Raw genomic sequence first — 18,849 nt, 5'->3', positions numbered from 1 at the left:
CCCTCGGTCACTCACTCACCCTCTCGGGGTCTCCATGTCCCCACTTCTAAAATGAACGTGCTTGACCTCGCCAGTGGTTCCCAAACACGGCTGATGGTCATTCCAGGAACTGGTTAAAATACAATTTCCAGGCACTCCCCCCGTCGCGCCTGGTAGTTTTAGATGTGATCATTCTGAGATGGGGCCTAGGAAGCTGTATTTTTAAAACCTCAGCCAGGTTTGGGGAGGCAAGGACTAGGGAATCTGAAATGTCCCATGGAAGCCTCTAGTTTCACTATGAAAATCTGTGCACGAGCCCCATGCTAGCTACTCTCAGGGGGACAGCTGGGGGTACCCACAGGGATCCGCAATGTGGGAAGAAGCCCTGCACAGACAGAAGGGCATAGTTCCTGCCTGGGCCCAGGTTTAATTATTCAAGCAAGAGAATATGTAAAGTTATATAGAATATTTAATCAGTTACTGTGATACCATAGAAATACCAAGACTCATAAAAGTGAAAAGAGCTGCTAAGAAGTACGTAAGGGCGCGGGGGCTCCACGAGGGTGCTGCTGGTCTACAGACACTCTGGGAGGTGGCGGTGGGGACGAGGTCAAGGTTGCGGCCAGGCGCAGGCGGGGTCACTGGCCCCGGTCCTGGGGTCTCTTGCCCTTGCCCTTCTTCTTCTTGTCCTCCAGCCGCGGCTTCAGGGCGCACACGCAGGCCGACACGCCGGCGATGGCCTTGGGCAGGTCGGTGCCCCTGCTCCACCTGTCCTTCTCGCGGTCGTACACCTGCACCGTCTTGGAGAAGGCCGTGTTCTCCCAGCTGTAGCCGCCCAGGATGTAGATGCGGCCCTCCCACACGGCCACCCCTGACTCGCTGTTGGCGTGCAGCAGCGGTGCCACACGGGTCCACTGGTTGCACTGCGGGCTGTAGGCCTCCACGCCCAGCACGTCGAAGCGCTCCATGGACTCGATGCTGTCGTCGCTGCCCCCGATGGAGTAGATGCTGTCCTCCAGGCTGCACATGCTGTGCCAGCCCCGCGCCGTGGTCATGGGCCGCCGCTCCTCCCACACGTCCGTCCGGTGGTCGTAGCACAGCAGGTTCTTGCGGTAGGGGCCGATCTGGTAGTCGTGGCCCCCTGAGATGTACACGAAGTCTTTGTAGATGGTGCCCGCATGGCCGTACGTGAACCTGCGGAGAGACAGACAGATGGATGGAGGGACAGAGACAGAGAGGGAGCTCAGCGCTGCACCAGGCTGCACCTCCACAAGCCGGGGCCTCAGTCTTCTCCTCTGCAAGCTGGGGACAACCTGCCCTCTGAGGTGTCATGAAGATTTGAGGGGACAACGCAGGCAGCAGGCACCCCGTGCACACTTTACAGAAGGCAGCTGTGGCCAGACAGGAAGAGGCAGGCAGACCGCCAGGACGAGCACCCCAGCTCTGCCCCTTTGCTTCCCCATCTGAGAAGTGGGGATAATCACAAGACTGTCACTGAAAACAACAACAACGTGCTATTGAGGCACACACATGGACCCGATCAGATTACATATCCAACGGGGAAGGAAAATCAAGTGCAATACCAACTATATGACACTTGGGAAAAGTGAAGACTACGGGGGCAGTAACGGATCAGTGGCTGCCAGCAGTTTGGGGGACGGGGGAGGGATGAATGGGCAGAGCACAGGGGACTCTTAGGGTGGTGACTATTCCGTACGACGCCACGACGGTGAACACGGGACATCATAATTTGTCAAAACCCACAGAACGTACAACACAGAGAGTGAACCCTGAAGCAGACTACGGACCTTAGTTAAGGCAGTCTATCAACTCTAGGGCATCAGCTGGAACAAACGTAGCACACTACGGCAAGATGTTAAAAATAGGAGAACGTGTGTGTGCTTGGGGAGAGACCATACGGGAGCTCTCTGTACTTTCCACTCAATTTTCTGTAAACCTAAAACTGCTCTCAAAAATGAAGTCTTTATAGACAAAGGAAAAAAACCACAAAACAAAGCACAAACAAAGGTGAAACAAAAAGGGAACAAACGATGTCACAAAGTTCAGGACAGTGGCTCCCAGCAGGAGGCAGGGGGACAGGAGGGAAAGCAAAGGGCAGACGGGAGTCACTGCTCACCGTCCCGGCTCCCGGGCTGAACTGTGGGCTGAGGTATAACTGAGGTCCCGTTATACAAACAGGTCAATGGATGAGAAAAGGTTGAGTAAGTAAATGAAATAAACGTGGGGTGTGCATGCACTGAAGAGGACAGCATGATGGATTTCGTTTATTCCAACGCTGTTCACCTAAGGTCCACGTAGAAAGCAAAAACAATAATTGAGTTGTTGCAGCATTAAAAGGTACATAATGCACACGGCTGCCCCAGAGAAATGACGGCAGCAGACGTTCTTACCACTGGTATTAAGCCTCACTTCGTCTGAAAAATGGGATGATAAATAAAGCACCTAACCCTACAGGGACCGCAGGGCCTGCCCCATTCACTGTCCTCCTGGTTTGGATGATAAATTACATGGGCACCGACCTCTGCCCCACCAGGTTACTGAGATGTCTAGGGACTTGTCACATGAAGCACCCGGCCCGGAGGTGGCATGGGGCAATCAGTAGCCAGGATCATGACCTTCAGATCATCTTATCACAGGTGCCTGGTGTTACTCCACTGGCTCCTTGGAACCTCCAAGAACGTGGCAGTGACTGGGGACTGGAGGAGCTGGGTTCACACTCAAACGCTTACCCCCTACACTCTCAACTCCCAGGGACAAAGTCCCGAGGTGCTTGGACGTGCTCCACGCAAGCCTGGTTCAGAAAGGGCGCTTGCAGGTTCAACGACAGGGAACCAGTGAAACAGACGGCACGCCCCTTCTGTCAAACCTGTCACGAGAATCAATGCTTAATGAATGCACACCGTGATGCTGGGAGACAGACGAGAACAAGACGAGCTCCGGGCCCTGGAGCATCTCCTGGTGCTGGATGCCGGGGGGACTCCTAAGTGGTTTGTCATCTCATCCTCCTGACAAGCTCTGGGGCAGGTGCTCTCACCACGCCCACTTGGCATGAGGAAACAGAGAGTGGGGTGAAGGCACGTGCTCGTGTCGCAGATCTAGTACTGGTATCCCCGCACCTCTCTGAACAACTTCTGCCCAAACTCAGAGAGATTTCACATAAATCAGTGCCTGAACTTAATACTCACTCCCTGAGACTCAGGAAGTGAATAGGCTGGGAAACTGAGGGATGTTTGTCTAGCGGCAGAGCTGATACCGCTATTATTTACAAGTGAGGAGATTCTTTCTGGAATTGGAGGCCAAAATATCCAGGGAATGAGGTGGACTCAACTGTAACTCAGGTCGTCACGTCTGAAGAGTCTGCCACAAAACCCCCAATCACCTTGGCAAGCCGGCCACGTAGGACCAGGAGTCGGTCCTGGGACTGTAGGTCTCTACCGAAGAGAGAGCTCCATTCTCATTCCGGCCCCCGACGGCCACCAGCATGTCTTCGATGGAGGCCAGGTAGAAATCCACGCGGCGCTGGTTCATGGAGGCCACCTGCGGAGGCGAGACACCTGTACCTTCCCTTCCCCATCCTGGGACAGCACCAACATCTAGCACTGAGTTCCCCGATGCGTTCTGGGGAACACACAGCCCAGGGAGTGAGGCAGTGGTCAAGCGAGTTTGGGGGAAGGGAGCCAAACTTGAAGAAAGGGGGTTCTTAGGTGGGGCTTCTCAGAGCCCCCAAGAACCCTTGAGACATTGCCAACTCCCAAGAGAGGGATGGAGAACACAGTTCCCCAAACTTGTTTGGCCAGGTGGCCGACCTCACGGACTTGAATTCTGAAGGACACATAGTTCAGAATTGCTGATGTCATGGTTTCCTGGAATAAAAATTCATCTTTCCTCTCGCCCCCCTTCAGATATTTTTTTAATTAATGCTGATTGCCATCCGTGTTTACAGGCAGAAAGTGGCACTCAACAGAAAATTAAAAAGCAGAAGAGTCAACTCTTTTTTTTTTTTTGTGAGGAAGATCGGCCCTGAGCTAACATCTGCCAATCCTCCTCTTTTTGCTGAGGAAGACTGGCCGTGGGCTAACATCCATGCCCATCTTCCTGCACTTTATATGGGACGCTGCCACAGCATGGCTTGCCAAGCGGTGCGTCGGTGCACGCCCAGGATCCGAACCAGCGAACCCCGGGCCACCACAGCGGAGCGCACGCACTTAACCACTTGCGCCACCGGGCCGACCCCGAGTCAACTCTTTTTTTAAATAACCCAAGCAGAACACACAAATGAACAGTCCCACAGGAGACCACACGTTCAGGCTGCCACTGCTACAAAAGCTTTTGCTGACGGGCTCCAAACTGGGAGCCTCTTTTTAGTGGCAAGACTTGCACTGTGGTGGGTAATTTTAGATTTTTGAGAATAAAATTGAAAGGTCATTGGAATCTGTTCTGAGTTTTGAGCTCAGAAAAACACCGAGTTAAGTAAAAACACAGAGGTGTGAGTATAAAGCCTGAGACCGACTTTCGTGGGGGGTTGGTCTGGAGAGGTATTTGCAGGAGAAAGGAACGCCTTCCTTGCCAGGTGCTTGCCAATCAACAAGAGCCACACACCCCGCCCCTGGAAGGTCCACGTTCCCAACCCATCTCCTGAAGGGGAAGCTGAAATCTGGAGAAGGCAGGAATCAGCCTGAAATTCCCAGCGATTCAGCCAAGTTGGGATGTGAAGTCAGGTCTAACGCCAAGACCCAGGCTCTTTCCAGAATGAGGCCGCCATACCGGCCAAAAGGCCACAGTTCCTACCAGGCGTGAACACTGTAGCTTCCTTAACTAGCTCCAAACCTTTCCAAAAGAGGAGCTTGGCGGAGACTCAGACACGGGAAGATTGTTTGAACGATGGGTCAATCTCTAGGCCGGAGCCAGCCAATATGGTAGCCACTAGGCAGCCATTTACACGCAAATGTAAATTAGTTAAAATGAAATAAAATTGAAAATTCAGTCCCACTGGCCACATTGCAAGTGCTCAATCGCCACGCGTGGCTGGTGGCTACTGTACCGGACAGTGCAGACGTAGAACGTTTCTATTGGTGCAGAAAGTTCTATTGGACATGTTGCTCTGGACAACGACTGACCCTGTAGAAGGCAGCCGGTCAGCCCCACTCCCACCAGCCAGGGTTTGGGCACAGGCAAGGGTAGGGATTATGTGGCACATCACTTTATCGTCACACCTCGTTCAGAAGCAGGATGTGGTCAAGGCCTGAGAGAAGGGAGGGGCAGGCACGGCTAGATTAAGGAGATCAAAAGTCCTCAAGAGTAAAGAAATAATCTGGCTTTAATCTCACCTTGATCCACTGTTTACAGCGGGGGTCATACCTATAAAGAAGATTGGACGCCGCATCCCCTCCATTGTCCCTCGAGAAGCTGCCGCCTGCGATGAAGATGAAGCCGCCCAGCACGGCGACACAGTGGTGGCTCCGCCGGGCTGGCAGAGGCGTCTCCTTGACCCACTGCTCGCTCTTGGCGTCCAGGTAGCAGGTGTCGTCACTGAGCTCCAGACACCGCTCAGAGACCTCGCCGCCCACGAACAGCAGGCGCTCCTCGTTGGTGCGGAGCGCCGTGCGCTTGGTCTGCATGACCGGCTGGGCCGCAAGGCTGTTGTGGTAGCGCACGGCCTCCTCGATGAAGCCCTCGCAGTTGGCCTCCCTAGGCAGCAGCGCGCACACGGCTGGCTTGACACGGTGCAGCAGGTCGTTCTTGGGGATGAGTGGGAAGTGGATGTTCTCCAGCACCTGGTAGGCGTGGGCCTCGCGCTCAGGCTGCTGCGTCAGCCACTGCAGGGCGGCCTGCAGCAGGTCGTGCTCGCACTCCCGCTGCACCTCGCTGCTGCTCAGGTAGACGCACAGCTTCTGCATGGAGATGTTCTGCAGGAAGTCGGGCGTGAAGGACAGCGTGCCGAAGTGGCTCAGGATGAAGCCATCGATGAAGGCGTCGAGCCGCTTGAGGCTGTAGATGGAGGCCAGCTCCTGGAGGTACAGGTAGTTGTCCTCACTCACCTCCTGCTCCAGGTACTGGCAGCAGAAGTCCACCACCGTCCAGATCTGCAGCAGGTGGGCCGTCTCCAGGATGTAGTCGATGTTGCCACCGTCCAGGGCCAGCTCTCCACCGTACAGGAAGTCCACCACGGCCTTAAGGCCGATGTAGGAGGCACCCACCAGCTCCACCTCCTTCTGGAAAGCCTCGCGCATGCCGATGGTGAACATGGAGTTGAAGTAGTCGCTGCACACGGCCAGCAGGTTGCGGTGGGCCGGCACGCGCTGTTCATCGGCCACCAGGACAACGTCACAGAAGAGGCCACGGAGACGCTGCTCGTTCAGCCGCTGCAGCACCGTAGTCGAGTGGTCAGCCCAGCGGTACACCTGCGGCAGAGAGCGCACGTCAGGGCTCGGCTTGAACCCGGGCTGGGGAAGCATGCCAACCCCACCCCCCTCAGCTACAGGTCCTGGAACCAATCTAGTGCATCACGACCAGCATGTAAATCCAGCGGAACAAAAGAGAACAGGAAATGAAATATCAGAGGGCATCACAGGATATAAGAGTGTTTCTGCGTGTGTGTAAGTGTGTGTGTGTGTGTGTGTGTAGGTACTGTAGGTTTCTTTCTTTCCTTATAAATACAATTCCTAAATACTTTCTCTTCTCCTTCCTTCCTTCTTTATAAATAGGATTCCTAAAAGTTTTCTTTCTTCCCTCTCTCTTTCTTTCTTACTGTGGGTCACGAAGCAAACAGGTTTGAAAAATTCTGTTGTACAGGACAGAGGAGTTGCTCGGGGCACAGCCTCTCAAGTCGGACAGAATCTGGGTTTGAACCCCAGCTCTGCCACCGACAAACTGGGTGATCTTGGGTCAGTCGCGAGAATTCCTCGTCTCACAAGGATGAGGGTATTTTCCGCTCAGGTTCCGGGAGTTAATGAGACAGGACATGGCAGAGAGCTGGAGAAACATTCGCTGTTGTGATTGTCAATTCCCACCGAGGTTCTGTGCTGGGAAGACGGCTTTCTCTGTGTCTTAGAAAGTGCTGGGCACACAGTCATGCTACGAAGACTCCATTTTCACTGATGGGTCCAGGGATGTGGGAGGTCCCAAAGACTTGCAGTGTATCCTGACCACCGTGGGCTACTCCTTTCAGAAGCATGGCTTCACCCGCCACTGCCAGGGTTAAAAGAAATACATTGTATGTAAAATGCAGGAAGCTGTCTCTTCCTGGGGGCTTACACGTACCTTACACTCTGCTGTGCCCTCTCTCATTCCAGCTGCAGGAAAACCCTCCAATGGAACATCTATTACAATCTCCCTTGTCCAGCTCAGGGAAACGTAGGTTCAGAGAGACTAAGAAACTTGTCCAAAGCCCCACAGAGACTGAGTGGCAGGACTGAGATCTGAACACAGGTCTGATTCCAGACCCATACCTTTAGTGACCATGCTACCCTGGAATCAACAAATCAATTAATATGAATAATTAATCTGAATTAAACAACAAATTCCGGTTGGTAGGCATTTATTGAGTGCTATATGCCTGCCATGTGCTTTTGAGGGCACGAAGATAAGTCAGATGGAGAAAACAGTTTCTAAATCCTTGGAGGACTAATTATGCATCAGGTTTTCAGGAAACTGCACACTGCTTTATTTATTCACTATCAAAACCACAAGAGGGGGGGCTGGCCCGGTGGCGCAAGCGGTTGGGTGCGCGCGCTCCGCTGCGGCGGCCCGGGGTTCGCTGGTTCGGATCCCGGGCGCGCACCGACGCACTGCTTTGGCGAGCCATGCTGTGGCGGCGACCCATATAAAGTGGAGGAGGATGGGTACGGATGTTAGCCCAGGGCCGTCTTCCTCGGCAAAAAAAAAAGAGGAGGATTGGCGGATGTTAGCACAGGGCTGATCTCCTCACACACAAAAAAAAAAAAAAACCACAAGAGGGGCCAGCCCAGTGGCGTAGTGGTTAAGTTTGCGCACTCCACTACAGTGGCCCAGGGTTCACAGGCTCAGATCCCGGGTGTGACCTACACACTGCTCATCAAGCCATGCTGTGGCAGCGTCCCACACATAAAGTAGAGGAAGACGGGCATGGATGTTAGCCCAGGGCCAATCTTCCTCAGCAAAAAGAGGAGGATTGGCAACAGATGCTATTAGCTCAGAGCTAAAAAAACAAAAAAACCCAAAAACCAACAAGAAAATTCAACATAGGGAAAAACAGACCCTTCAGAAATGTCAACTAGGTAGCTGGTCTATTTGAGGGCGATTGAGCAAAAGGGCTGGCTGAGCGTTAAGCCTGAAAAGGAGACATGGAGGAAAGGAGGATGGACAGAGGACTGGCTCACAGGGCCTGAGTTCTTACAGGTGACTTCTCCACATGTCCTGCAGCTGTGGGTTTCATTTCTCTCTTCCCCTCCAGATCTGCTCCTTACTGCCCCCGACACACCTGTAATTGGGGTACTTTATTTCCCTGTGGTCCTTCCTCACTCTGTCCATATTACAGGCTTGGGCAACGTTCCCACATTCTGATGAGGACACCAGGTAGTACCTAAAGCCTCCTCCCCTTCCAGGTGTAGAGAGCCAGGCTCTGCTGCTCTTACATCCCAGGACGGTCCCATTCACGGGTGTCGCCGTTTATTCTGGTTACTCACAGAGAGTGCCAGGCTGGCCTGGTTTTGGCTTCTAATTAAGCAGGAACAGTCTGGGCTCCGACACACACTGGCTTGGGGCCCCTCTGGGGGGTGGACTGAAGGACGGGACTGAAAAAGCACTACAGCAGCTCTCGAGTATAGTCAAGGCTTAGTGTCTTGAGAGAAGCAGGTGACTGGCATCAGGTGGCTGTCTGCCCACCCTGGGCCCCCGGCTGTCTCTAAGCTGGTGGGGGTGCTGGCACTACACACTTAAAGGGGGGCATGCAGGACCCCAACCTGCAGAGTAAAAAGGGAAAGAGCCCTGGGGGCAGGGAGCGGGGAAAGCCCCGGACAACAGCTGCCGGGGGGGAGCCATCTGCTCCTGGGAGCAGGGCAGGGAAAAAGGCAGACGCTGTTTCTAAAACTGGGTCTTCACGCTAGGCAGGCACGTTCCATTTTTTTACCTGGGTCTCGACTACAGCCTGTTTCTGATTATTTGATTGGTGTAGCTGCAGAGATGAGAACTTTCAAAAAACAGACAGACGTGACTTCCCAATTTTAAAGGGACATCAGTAACAGAGTGGCAGCATTTCCCACAATTGAGAAGCCCCAACCCCCAACATTCTCTGACGGTATTAACCCTGTTCATTCCTGCATTTCCTATTTTAGTGCCTTAATCAGAGGCAAGGCAGGTGGGTGAAGAAACACAGGTACTCAGGTGTTAACCCTGGACACGAGGCAGCAGGTATGGGGTATTTCATATTAAAAAAGAATTAAGCAACCAAATGGATCGACGCATCTTAGAGTTGATAAACGAACAGAGGCCGTCATACAATGGAAGACTCCATTGCACTGAGAAGGAGCAATTTACCACTCCAGGTGGCAACCGAGGTGAACCTCAGAAGCATAAGGAGGAGGGAAAAGAGTAGGCACCTACCCTCTGAACCCATTTACACAAAGTTCGGGGCAGGCGAAGCTGCGGAGTTCGAAGAGTGGCTCTCTTGACTGTAGGGACTGGAGGGGTTTGGTGACGTTCTTTAATTTATCTGGGTGCTGGCTACATGGAAAATCAAGGGTACACATGATTTGGGCACTTTTTTTAATATAAAACGTTAGGAACCTAAATACAATCAGTGAAGGGAGAGAGAACCCTGTTCCTAAAAGCTTCCATTCAGAAAGAAACAAACACAGAATCTGGCTTTAAGGGACAAAGATTTCTAGTGCTATCAAACTTAGAAAGCTACCCTGTCTCTGCAGCCAAGCTCCGGAACAAAGCCCCTTTGAAATGCAGCGAGACCTCTGTGGTTTTCATAGCAGATAAAGCTGGGCTTGGCAAGACCCTTCTCAGTAACTCAGATGGAAACAGGAGACCGTTTCTCTGGGGAACCCACCTCTCCTGAAAATTACACCCCGTTTTTCTTTCATGCATATCTGTAGAATCTCTTTCCCTCATTTTTTCCCCCCTCAAATCTATAGGCTGCTCACAACTCCCCTTATCTAAAGTGTTATTTTTCAATCCTCTTTTAAGATTTTTTTTCATAATAGCCCCCTATGAAATTTTAACACCACATAATTCTGTACGTCTGTGCATGTACTGTATGCGTAGCAGTGCTTTATACATAAAAAGAGTAAAATTCTTTCCGCACCCCTAAGAACCAATTTCACCCCCTCAGGGGCAACATTGGCTCCATTCAGAATGCATGACCCAAGGTAACCATAAAATTTAATCTTTAAAAGTGGCCACTCTTAGGGGCCGGCCTGGCGGCATAGTGGTTAAGTTCTTGCGCTCCACTTTGGTGGCCCGGGGTTCACAGGTTGGGATCCTGGGTTCAGATCCTGGGCATGGACCTATGAACCGCTCATTGAGCCATGCTATGGTAGTGTCCCATATATAAAATAGAGGAAAAGGGGCACAGATGTTAGCTCAGGGCCAATCTTCCTCAGCAAAAAGAGGAAGATTGGCAACAGATGTTAGCTCATGGCCAATGAGCTAACCAAAAAAAAAAAAAACCAAAAGGGGCCACTTTTAGAGAAAAGTGGATGTTACTACCATTTATAGAGACAGGTGTAAATGGGGACTGTCCCGCAATTCGGTCCCCCGATCCTTATCTATAGCAGCTGTGGGGACAGGGGCTGCTCCAAGTCCCGTGAGGTGTAGATTTCCAGTTCCTGCTCTCAGATTTTAATTTAGCAGGTCTGGGGGCGGGCCTGGCATATGTATTTCTAATGAGACACCTCCCCCACACATTCTCTCAGGGAGATTCTGATGCAGCCAGTGTGACACAGGTTGGTAGCCTGGCCCTGGGGAACCCACACTCACTGGCTCTCAGGGTCCCAGAAGGTAAGGACTCTGGGCCCTTATCACCCAGGTACACAATGTGTTGCCCCCACCACAAGGTTGGGCGCTGGCTTCTCAACAGACACACCCTTGGAGTTTGGAGCCCCCAAGTGCAAGTGAGGACAGAAATCCCGTGGCTTTTCTCCTGCCCCATGACCTCTTAGGGTTGAGGCACAGAATAAATGAGCCAAGTTGTCTCTCTAATGTCCCTCGCGCCCCCAGCTCTCTCTGACTCCTTGCCCCTGCTACCTCTACTCATCGTTAAGGAGACTAATACCACCACCATGAACAGAAAATCGGTCTGTATATTAAGAATGAGCTCGTTGGAAAAACATCACACTTCTCAGGCAATATGCATAGGTGGTAAGCGACCACGCACAGACCTTTGAAGACTCGCTGATCTTGTACGGCCGAGACACTCGCGTCTGCCGGCTCCCCTCCATCATGAGAGATCGCAGCCCTATGACAAGAACAGGCTTCGTGAGCTCGTAGTGATAACTCCAGTCATTCACGAATTGCAGGCTCTGCTGGCAGATGCCGGGGACAACAGCAGCCAAAACAGTCACGTGGAGGACAGAGGGCAAGAAAACAGCATACGACAAAGAACTCTTTTGCACTGTGAGGTGAAAAAATCAGGTTGTTAGAATCAGACAGAACATTTAACAAATGTTCCTTTATCATCTAAAATCCGACAACGTTATGTCCTTTAGCCCACTTGCTACAAATATGTACCTTTTGATGCTTGATCTCAACCAGGCCTTCTGGCTGGATCAAGGCTAAAAGGACAACAGTTATTATTTCAGATCCCAGCTGTGACCCTGGAACCAAGCTAAGGGACCTACATGAGCTAGCTCATTGAACCCCCCAAGCGGATGTCACTTATCCCAGTTTACAGATGAGGGTATTGAGCTCAAGGCCACGAAGCTAGGAAATGGCTGGGAATCAAACCTGGGCCCTTCACCGTGATGCTCGGGCTGTGCCTAGCCCAGTCTTGGAGAGCATCTTACTTGCAAAATATCATGTCAAGGTTAAGGACGCAGTGCAGTGAGGGCTACCATGCATAAGACACGTTCTAGACAAACGGCACTGTCTTAAGTGCTTTCCAGTGTCTTCACTGATTTAATCCCCACAACAACCCCACGAGGCCAGCACTATTATTATCCTCAGTTTATGGAGGTGGAAGATGACAGCAGTGAGGGGAAGTAACTTGCTCAGTGTCACACAGATAGGAAGAAGCAGCAGAGCTGGGATTCCAACCCTGGGTGGCTTCCATGCTCTTAACCCCTAGGCTTTCCCGCCTGGCCATAAACAACAACAACCACAACAACAAAAACAAGCCCGCAGACAGGAAACCTCTGCTGGGTTCTATGCCCCGCCAGGAACATTCAGTATAAACTTGAACGAGCGCGTTAACCTCTCTAGACCTCATGGCCGTGTCTATGGAATGGGCTGGTGGACCAGATGTTAAGGTTTCTTCCAGCTTTGAAACGCTAAGCGACTCACTCATAGCACAGAGTCAGGCTGTGGGGGATCTTGGGGGCTGGGGCACACAGAGAAGGACTAGGCCAGCAATATGGGCACAAGTCACATACAGAACTGTGGGTTTTAGGGAGGAATTTTTTCCCTGCTATCTGAGTTGAGAAGAGTCAATTTGTTACCTATTGAACAGGCAGCCTTTGCTAACAAAGAACAATGTGACAAGAAGTCAGTACTGTTTCAAGATAACTGGGGACACACAGAGGAGGCTCCAGCAATCAGAGGAATAATTGCAGGCACATCCTGTCCAGGTCCCGGGGGGGGGGGGGGGGGGGGGGGGGGGGGAGAAGGGACAACTAGATTTCTCCTGACAAACTAGCAACTTTGTGACAACGACCACCTCTACCCACCCCTGTCCTGACTGCCCCTGGCTCCTGGGGGGCTCAGAGAGGGAAGGGAAGAAGACCAGCACTCATGCAATGCCTACTGCATACCCTTGACGTCCATGTTTCCCCTTCCCACTCTGAGACAGGTGCCACCATGATTTCTGACACCCAGGCTTGGGTGGCAGAGGGGCCCGCCCAAGGTCACACAACTAAGAGCAGCTGGCCCCTCTCTCCACCACCCCAGGCAGCCGGCCAGGGCTCAGTCTGCACTCAGGCTAAAGGCTTCTTTTCTAGGCCAGGATTTCTAGAGAGAGTTTCCTCTAGTGGAGGCCCCCTTTTGTCTCCGGGGCAGTGGTTTGGGGCCGATTTCCACATGAGCGTTGGGCGTCAGCTGCCTCCTGTGCTTTCTGGAAGCAGGTGAGGGGGTCAAGGCCATCCCCACGAACGGTGACGATCCCCAGGTACGTGTAAAAGGTCTTTTAGTAAACCCGGGAACGGAAGCGACGTCCGGACAGGACGGTCCCCAGGCAGCCTCCTCTTCTCCTTCCCCGGGTTTCGATCCCGCACCTGCGCGACCTTAGCGCTCACGGAAACACAACGTCGCCGAGATGGACACGGAAGCCCGCGGCACTCACCCGTCCGGGTCTCGCCGGCAGGGTCTCCGGGGACGCCGCTGTCGTTCGCTCGGACCCGGCACCCCCCGGCGGAACCGCCGGCGCAACGGCCGCCGGGCAGCTCGAGGCGGCTGCGAGGAGCGGAGGGGCGGAGTGGGGCCGCGCCCGAGCCGGGACGCGGGGACCCTCACCTGGCCGCGCGGGCCCGGGCCGCACAGGCCGCACCTGTCCCACCTGCGGGGCGGCGCCCCTCCCCGGCCCCGGGGGCCCCGCGCCCCGCCCGCTGCCCCCCACTCCCAGCACAAAGGGACGCGGGCGGGCCGGGGCGCAGCTCGCGCGGCCGGGGACCCTCGGAGGCAGGCCCGGCCCCCCGGACGGCGCGCGGCGGGGCCCGGGCGGGAGGCGGGCGCGCGGAGGCGCACCTGGAGGGCGCGCTACGGGCGCGGCGCGGGGACCCCCCGCGGCAGGCCAGGGCGGGCGGCGCGGCGGGGCGCGGGCGCCGGGGCCCCGGGGCGGGCCGGGTGCGCAGCCATGGCTCCGCCAGGAAGTGCGAGCCGAGGGCGGAGGCGCGCGCGGCCAATGGCGGCGGCGGGAGGCGGGGGGCTCCGCGGCGCCGGGGCGGGGCCTGCGCGGGCTGGGGGGCGGGGCGGGGGGACGGCGCGGTGGGCCCCCCCCGCCGCCCGCCGCGGCCCCCCACAGGGGCCGGCCACAGCCGCGCATCGCCGAGTGCCTGCTGGTGTCCCCCGCCGTCCCAGGCGCGGGGACTCGGCGTGGACGGGACAGGCAGGTGTGCGGGGACCTGAGTGCTGGGAGCGGGCATCGCCATGGCATCTTCGCTCCCTCACCTCCTTCCAGTCTCAGCTCCATCGGGCCCTGCGTTCGCTCCACGGTGAGGCCTTGGCCCACCCTCTGTTTAAAGTCACGTCCGCTCTCTCTTCACCCCACTTCCTGCTTTAGGCTTCACAGTGGCTCTTACCACTGTCTAATACTCTAAATAATTTATGCGTTTGGTTTATTGCCTCGCTCCCCCACTAGAAACCCTCCAGGGCAGGGTTTATTGTCGTTTTTATTCCTGGCCGGGCCCCCAGGGCTGGCACACAGTAGGCGCTCAGTAAATAGTTATGGAATGAATGAATTGAATCATCACCGATCAGTCTATCAGTTGTCAAACTTATGCTACAGGATGGATGGACCTTGAAAACATTATGCTGAGTTAAAGAAGGCAGACACAAAAGGACACATATTGTATGATTCCATTTATATGAAGTGTCCAGAATAGGGAAATCCATAGAGACAGAAAGCAGATTGTGGTTGCCAGGGGCTGGGGGGAGGGGGGAAATGGGGATGTGTGTGGCTGTTAAAGGATAAGGGACTTCTTTTTGGGGTGATGAAAATGTTCTGAAATTAGTATTGATTGCACAACTCTGTGAATATACTAAAAATCATTGAATTGTGCCATTTAAAAGGGTGAATTGATGGTATGTGAATTATATCTCAATAAAACTGTTACAAAATCAAAACCAAACAAAAAACTTCTCTCTCTCCCTATTTTGCTATTTCCTGCCTTCTCTGGAAAGGATTCAGAGCGTCTTTCAACGCTGCGTAAAGCATGGCTAGGTGCAGCCACTGAAGGTGGGCCAGAAGAGAAAGAAAAATAAGGGCGGGGAGTCAGCATGACCAGGCAAATCCTCAAGGCCTTTCTTTGTTCCTTCTGTTCTAGACACAACACTCAACTTGGGCCCCTTCCATCAGGTGGTTCCAGCAAGGTACCACAAGAACCCTGAGCAGCCTGGGGCTGGCTCCATCCCACCCTGGCCATAGCACCTCTCACCAGACACTGCCTCCTGGGGGTGTATGGGGTAGGGGGGATCTCAGTCACCTCTGGTGCAAAGTTAGGATGCAGAAGAATTTGTGCAATGATTGAATGATTGCATGTCTCAAGCCTACAGGAGAGGCAGATGGGCATGGGGTAAGCTCCATGCTTTCTTCTGAGTGAGCTTCATCGCCTGAGCCTCAGTTTCCTCATCTGTGAAATGGGGTCAATAAGAGCAGAGCCAGCCTGGCCTTCTCATTGCTAGTTCAGACCACTGCTCACTCACACCCTGCTTCTCTCTGGCAAGCATTACATTTACAGGCCTTTCTTTTTAATTATTACTTTTGATGACTGGGGTTTGTGTTAAATATCATTAATTTTTTAGAAACCCAAGGATAGAAAGTATCTTTTTAAATTAAAGGGAGTTAGGGTAAAACTAGCCCTTGAACCCCCGTGAGGGTCCTTTAAATGATGTTCTCACTGCCTGGATTGCTATCTCTCCGTCTCTGTCCCCTTCTCTATGGGGACAAATACATGTTCACCCTTCTATACTTTACACAGGCACCCTCTTTACTCCAAAGCCTTCCTTGCCCATCTTCCACCCCAACAAAGCTAATCCCACGTCTTGCTCTATGTCTGTATCTTGACGTGTGAATCTCTGCTATTACATGAATTCACACACTCCTTCATTCATTAATTCATTCAACAGACTTTTAGGGAATTCCTACTGTGTGCCAGGCACTGTGGTAGGTGCCAGAGACAGAAAGAAGAAACTTTCAGGGATTTTAGGGAGGGAGGCAAACAAATCAGTAATTACCATATCGTAGTTAGTTTCGTGCTAGGGTTATGTTCCGAGTGCTGGGGGTGGGACATATTCTTTTTTATAGTTATAAAGATTCTCTCTCTCTAGATAGATGGATGTGGATGTGGATATCGATAGGTAGATATAAAGATATACATATATGGATCTCTATGTATATATGGATATATCTGTATCTATCTACCGAGACTTAGCTATAGATATTTTAAGAGCCTGTAACTGATTGACACCTGTCTTCCAGATGTTGGGTTCTTTATGAACAAGAAGATGCGCAACCTGCAGTGAGGGCTTGGGACAAGCTTAGGAATCCACATGTGACCTTGACCTGAAAAACGTGCAGACTTGGTAACCTGACTTCATCTTGTTTTCCCCAAGACCACTTAGTCAACCACCCTTTCATGTTTTTTTCTTTAAGTAACATTTCTCTCAAATTATAAAAGTAATGCATGCTTAACTTGGAAAATAAAGAAAAGTCTGAAAGGAAAAATAAAACCCTCAGTTCTGCCCCATCCAAAAATAATAATTGTTAATATTGTTGTCTCTCCATATTTTTCCCTTATATAATTTCTTCACAATAATAACACCGCCACTTACATACAGCTTACTGTGTGCCAGACATTGCACATAGTAACTCATTTCAGCTCCTCGACCCTTTGAGGGAGGTAGTATTACTTTCCACGTTTACAGGTGGGGAAACTGAGGTCCGGAGAAGTTCAATCACTTGCCCAAGGTCACAGAGCTCGTAAGGAGCAGAGCTGGGCTTTGAACCAAGCAGTCAGGTTCAAAGTCTGCAGTCCTAACCTTGCCCCCTGTACCCTCCTGCCTCTGTGCAACGACAAAAGTGCTGCACGCTCCGTGGAGAGAACTTAGAAAGCAGAAACGCACCAAAGGGAAAAACGTCACATGCCCGAGGAGAGCAGCCGTCAGTGCTTAGCGTAAATCGGCCGGTGTATTCCCCATGTGTGTGTTCCCCATGCCTCTGTGCAATGAGGTCAGGCGGTGTGGGCCCTTTGGTGGCCCCCCTTTCTCCCCTTGAGTTTTTCTCATGTCAGTAAGTTCTCTTTTTCAATACGCTTTTTTTTTTTTTTTTTGTGAGGAAGATCAGCCCTGAGCTAACATCCATGCTAACCCTCCTCTTTTTGCTGAGGAAGACTGGCTCTGAGCTAACGTCTATTGCCAATCCTCCTCCTTTTTTTCCCCCAAAGCCCCAGTAGATAGTTCTATGTCATAGTTGCACATCCTTCTAGTTGCCGTATGTGGGACGCGGCCTCAGCATGGCTGGAGAAGTGGTGTGTCGGTGCGCGCCCCGGATCCGAACCCGGGCTGCCAGCAGCGGAGTGCGCGCACTTAACCGCTAAGCCACGGGCCGGCCCTCAATATGCTTTTAACGGCAGCATCCGATCCCTGGATTTGGTCTATGCACTTGACCCATCCTCACTGTTGGGTATCCGGCTGGTTTCACTATTATAAATAATGCTGAGTGAACATTCTTGCACACACGCCTTTGTGCACATCTCTGATGGTAAAGTGGAGGTGCTGGGTCAGAGGAGCGCGTATTTGTAAAGCTCTAACCAACGCCCCCAAAGGCTGTCCTAGTAGGTGCCCCTGCCAGTGGCTCAGCACCTGTCACGTCTGAGATCCAGGCACCGTTGGGTGGAACCAGGGCCAGCTCCATATTTGCAGGGTCCAGTGCAAAATGTGGGTCCCCTTGTTCGACAGGCAGGACAGAGCTTTCTCCTTTCTCCTGCAGGCTCTCTCGTGACCAGTCATGGTGCTTTTATTCACTGTCTCATGCTGTTCCCTTGGGCATAGGCTACTTAGGGACACACGCAGACCCTCACAGCTGCCTGGGACCATGTGATTTGGTGGGCAGAGTTCACAGGCCCAGCCCCACGCCTTCCTGCACCTGTGCCCAGGCCCCCACTGGGTGACAGTGATCGTTGGGCAGAGGCAAGGACTCGAGTGGCCAAGAACTGTCCTGGGGGGCAAGGGGGTGAGGGGAGGGGGGACCCCATGTGAACTGAGGCTGCAAGATCCCCAGCACATGCTCCATTCTCCCATTTGGCTTCACTTCCCACAACGCAAATTCAAAAGATAAAATTATTAAGAATTTCAAGACAATCCCAGAGCATTAAACCTCAAGTGTGGGGCCTTTCTGAGTGTGGGTCCCTTTGTGACTGCTGGCCCCAGATGGAACCATTGGAACTGTCACCAAAGAGGAACCTTCGAGGTTCATGTTGTTACCACTCTCAATCCTCAGTTCAAAAATTAATGTCACAGCAGAGTGCCCGTGCAAAGAAGCACATCATTTGGACACTTAGAATGGCCAAAGAAGGGTGGGGGAGGGGGCCCAGGTTAATTGTGGGTAACGCACCATAACCTGATGGGTTGATGCGATATTATCCCCACTTTATAGATGAGGAAACTGAGGTTCTGATCGATTGGATGGTGCATTGAATATCACACAGCTGGTAAGCGCAGAAACCAGGATAAGGAACCTAGGCCATCATATGCCAGTGCCCAAACAGTTAACCAGTTAACCAGTTAACCAGCCTGCTGGAAGGTTCACCGGAAGCCTACAAGCTGCTTTTCTTTCAGGCTGCCAAGTTGGCTCTGACCTGCCTGGTGCCCAGGAGGTCTCAGCAGGCACTAAGGGGAGGCTGGGACAGGTGTCAGCCGGGTTCCCAGAACAGCGGGGCCTGGAATGGGCGGGATCCTGTGAGAACTGCTACTTGCAGCCAGCCCTCCTCCTCCAGGGAG

The 18,849-nt window shown here is 52.8% G+C and overlaps 1 protein-coding gene across 5 annotated transcripts; it reads right to left on the bottom strand.

Annotated features, from left to right (window-relative positions):
- Window positions 1-430: 430 nt before the first annotated feature.
- Window positions 431-14,352, bottom strand: KLHL36 (kelch like family member 36). 5 transcript variants are annotated; one of them, XM_058528391.1, is made up of 5 exons: window positions 14,302-14,348; window positions 11,364-11,596; window positions 5,328-6,401; window positions 3,380-3,537; window positions 431-1,173 (listed from the first exon to the last, which is right to left on the bottom strand). In XM_058528391.1, exons 1-5 carry the CDS (start codon window positions 14,321-14,323, stop codon window positions 618-620), a joined length of 2,043 nt encoding a protein of 680 aa, XP_058384374.1. In that variant the 5' UTR covers window positions 14,324-14,348; the 3' UTR covers window positions 431-617. The 5 variants fall into 5 exon arrangements, with proteins under 5 accessions (XP_058384374.1, XP_058384378.1, XP_058384376.1 ...); XM_058528395.1 differs by lacking the exon at window positions 14,302-14,348 and adding an exon at window positions 13,879-13,897 and having other exon boundaries at window positions 11,364-11,440; XM_058528393.1 differs by lacking the exon at window positions 14,302-14,348 and adding an exon at window positions 13,478-13,870 and having other exon boundaries at window positions 11,364-11,440.
- Window positions 14,353-18,849: the final 4,497 nt, after the last annotated feature.

This window comes from Diceros bicornis, chromosome 32, assembly GCF_020826845.1.
Source record: "Diceros bicornis minor isolate mBicDic1 chromosome 32, mDicBic1.mat.cur, whole genome shotgun sequence".
In the NCBI taxonomy this organism is placed as follows: domain Eukaryota; kingdom Metazoa; phylum Chordata; class Mammalia; order Perissodactyla; family Rhinocerotidae; genus Diceros; species Diceros bicornis.
The sequence above is the reverse complement of the archived record's forward strand: the minus strand, read 5'-3'. Positions and strand labels throughout refer to the sequence as shown.

Excerpts from the sequence above, each read along its gene's own strand:
- KLHL36 (XM_058528391.1), bottom strand. The coding sequence starts at position 14,323 with ATGGAGCTGAGACTGGAAGGAG. Across the intron at positions 6,402-11,363 it reads AGATCAGCGAGTCTTCAAAG|GTGTACCGCTGGGCTGACCA; the intron begins GTCTGTGCGTGG and ends TCTCTGCCGCAG. Across the intron at positions 1,174-3,379 it reads TACGTGGCCGGCTTGCCAAG|GTTCACGTACGGCCATGCGG; the intron begins GTGATTGGGGGT and ends GTCTCTCCGCAG.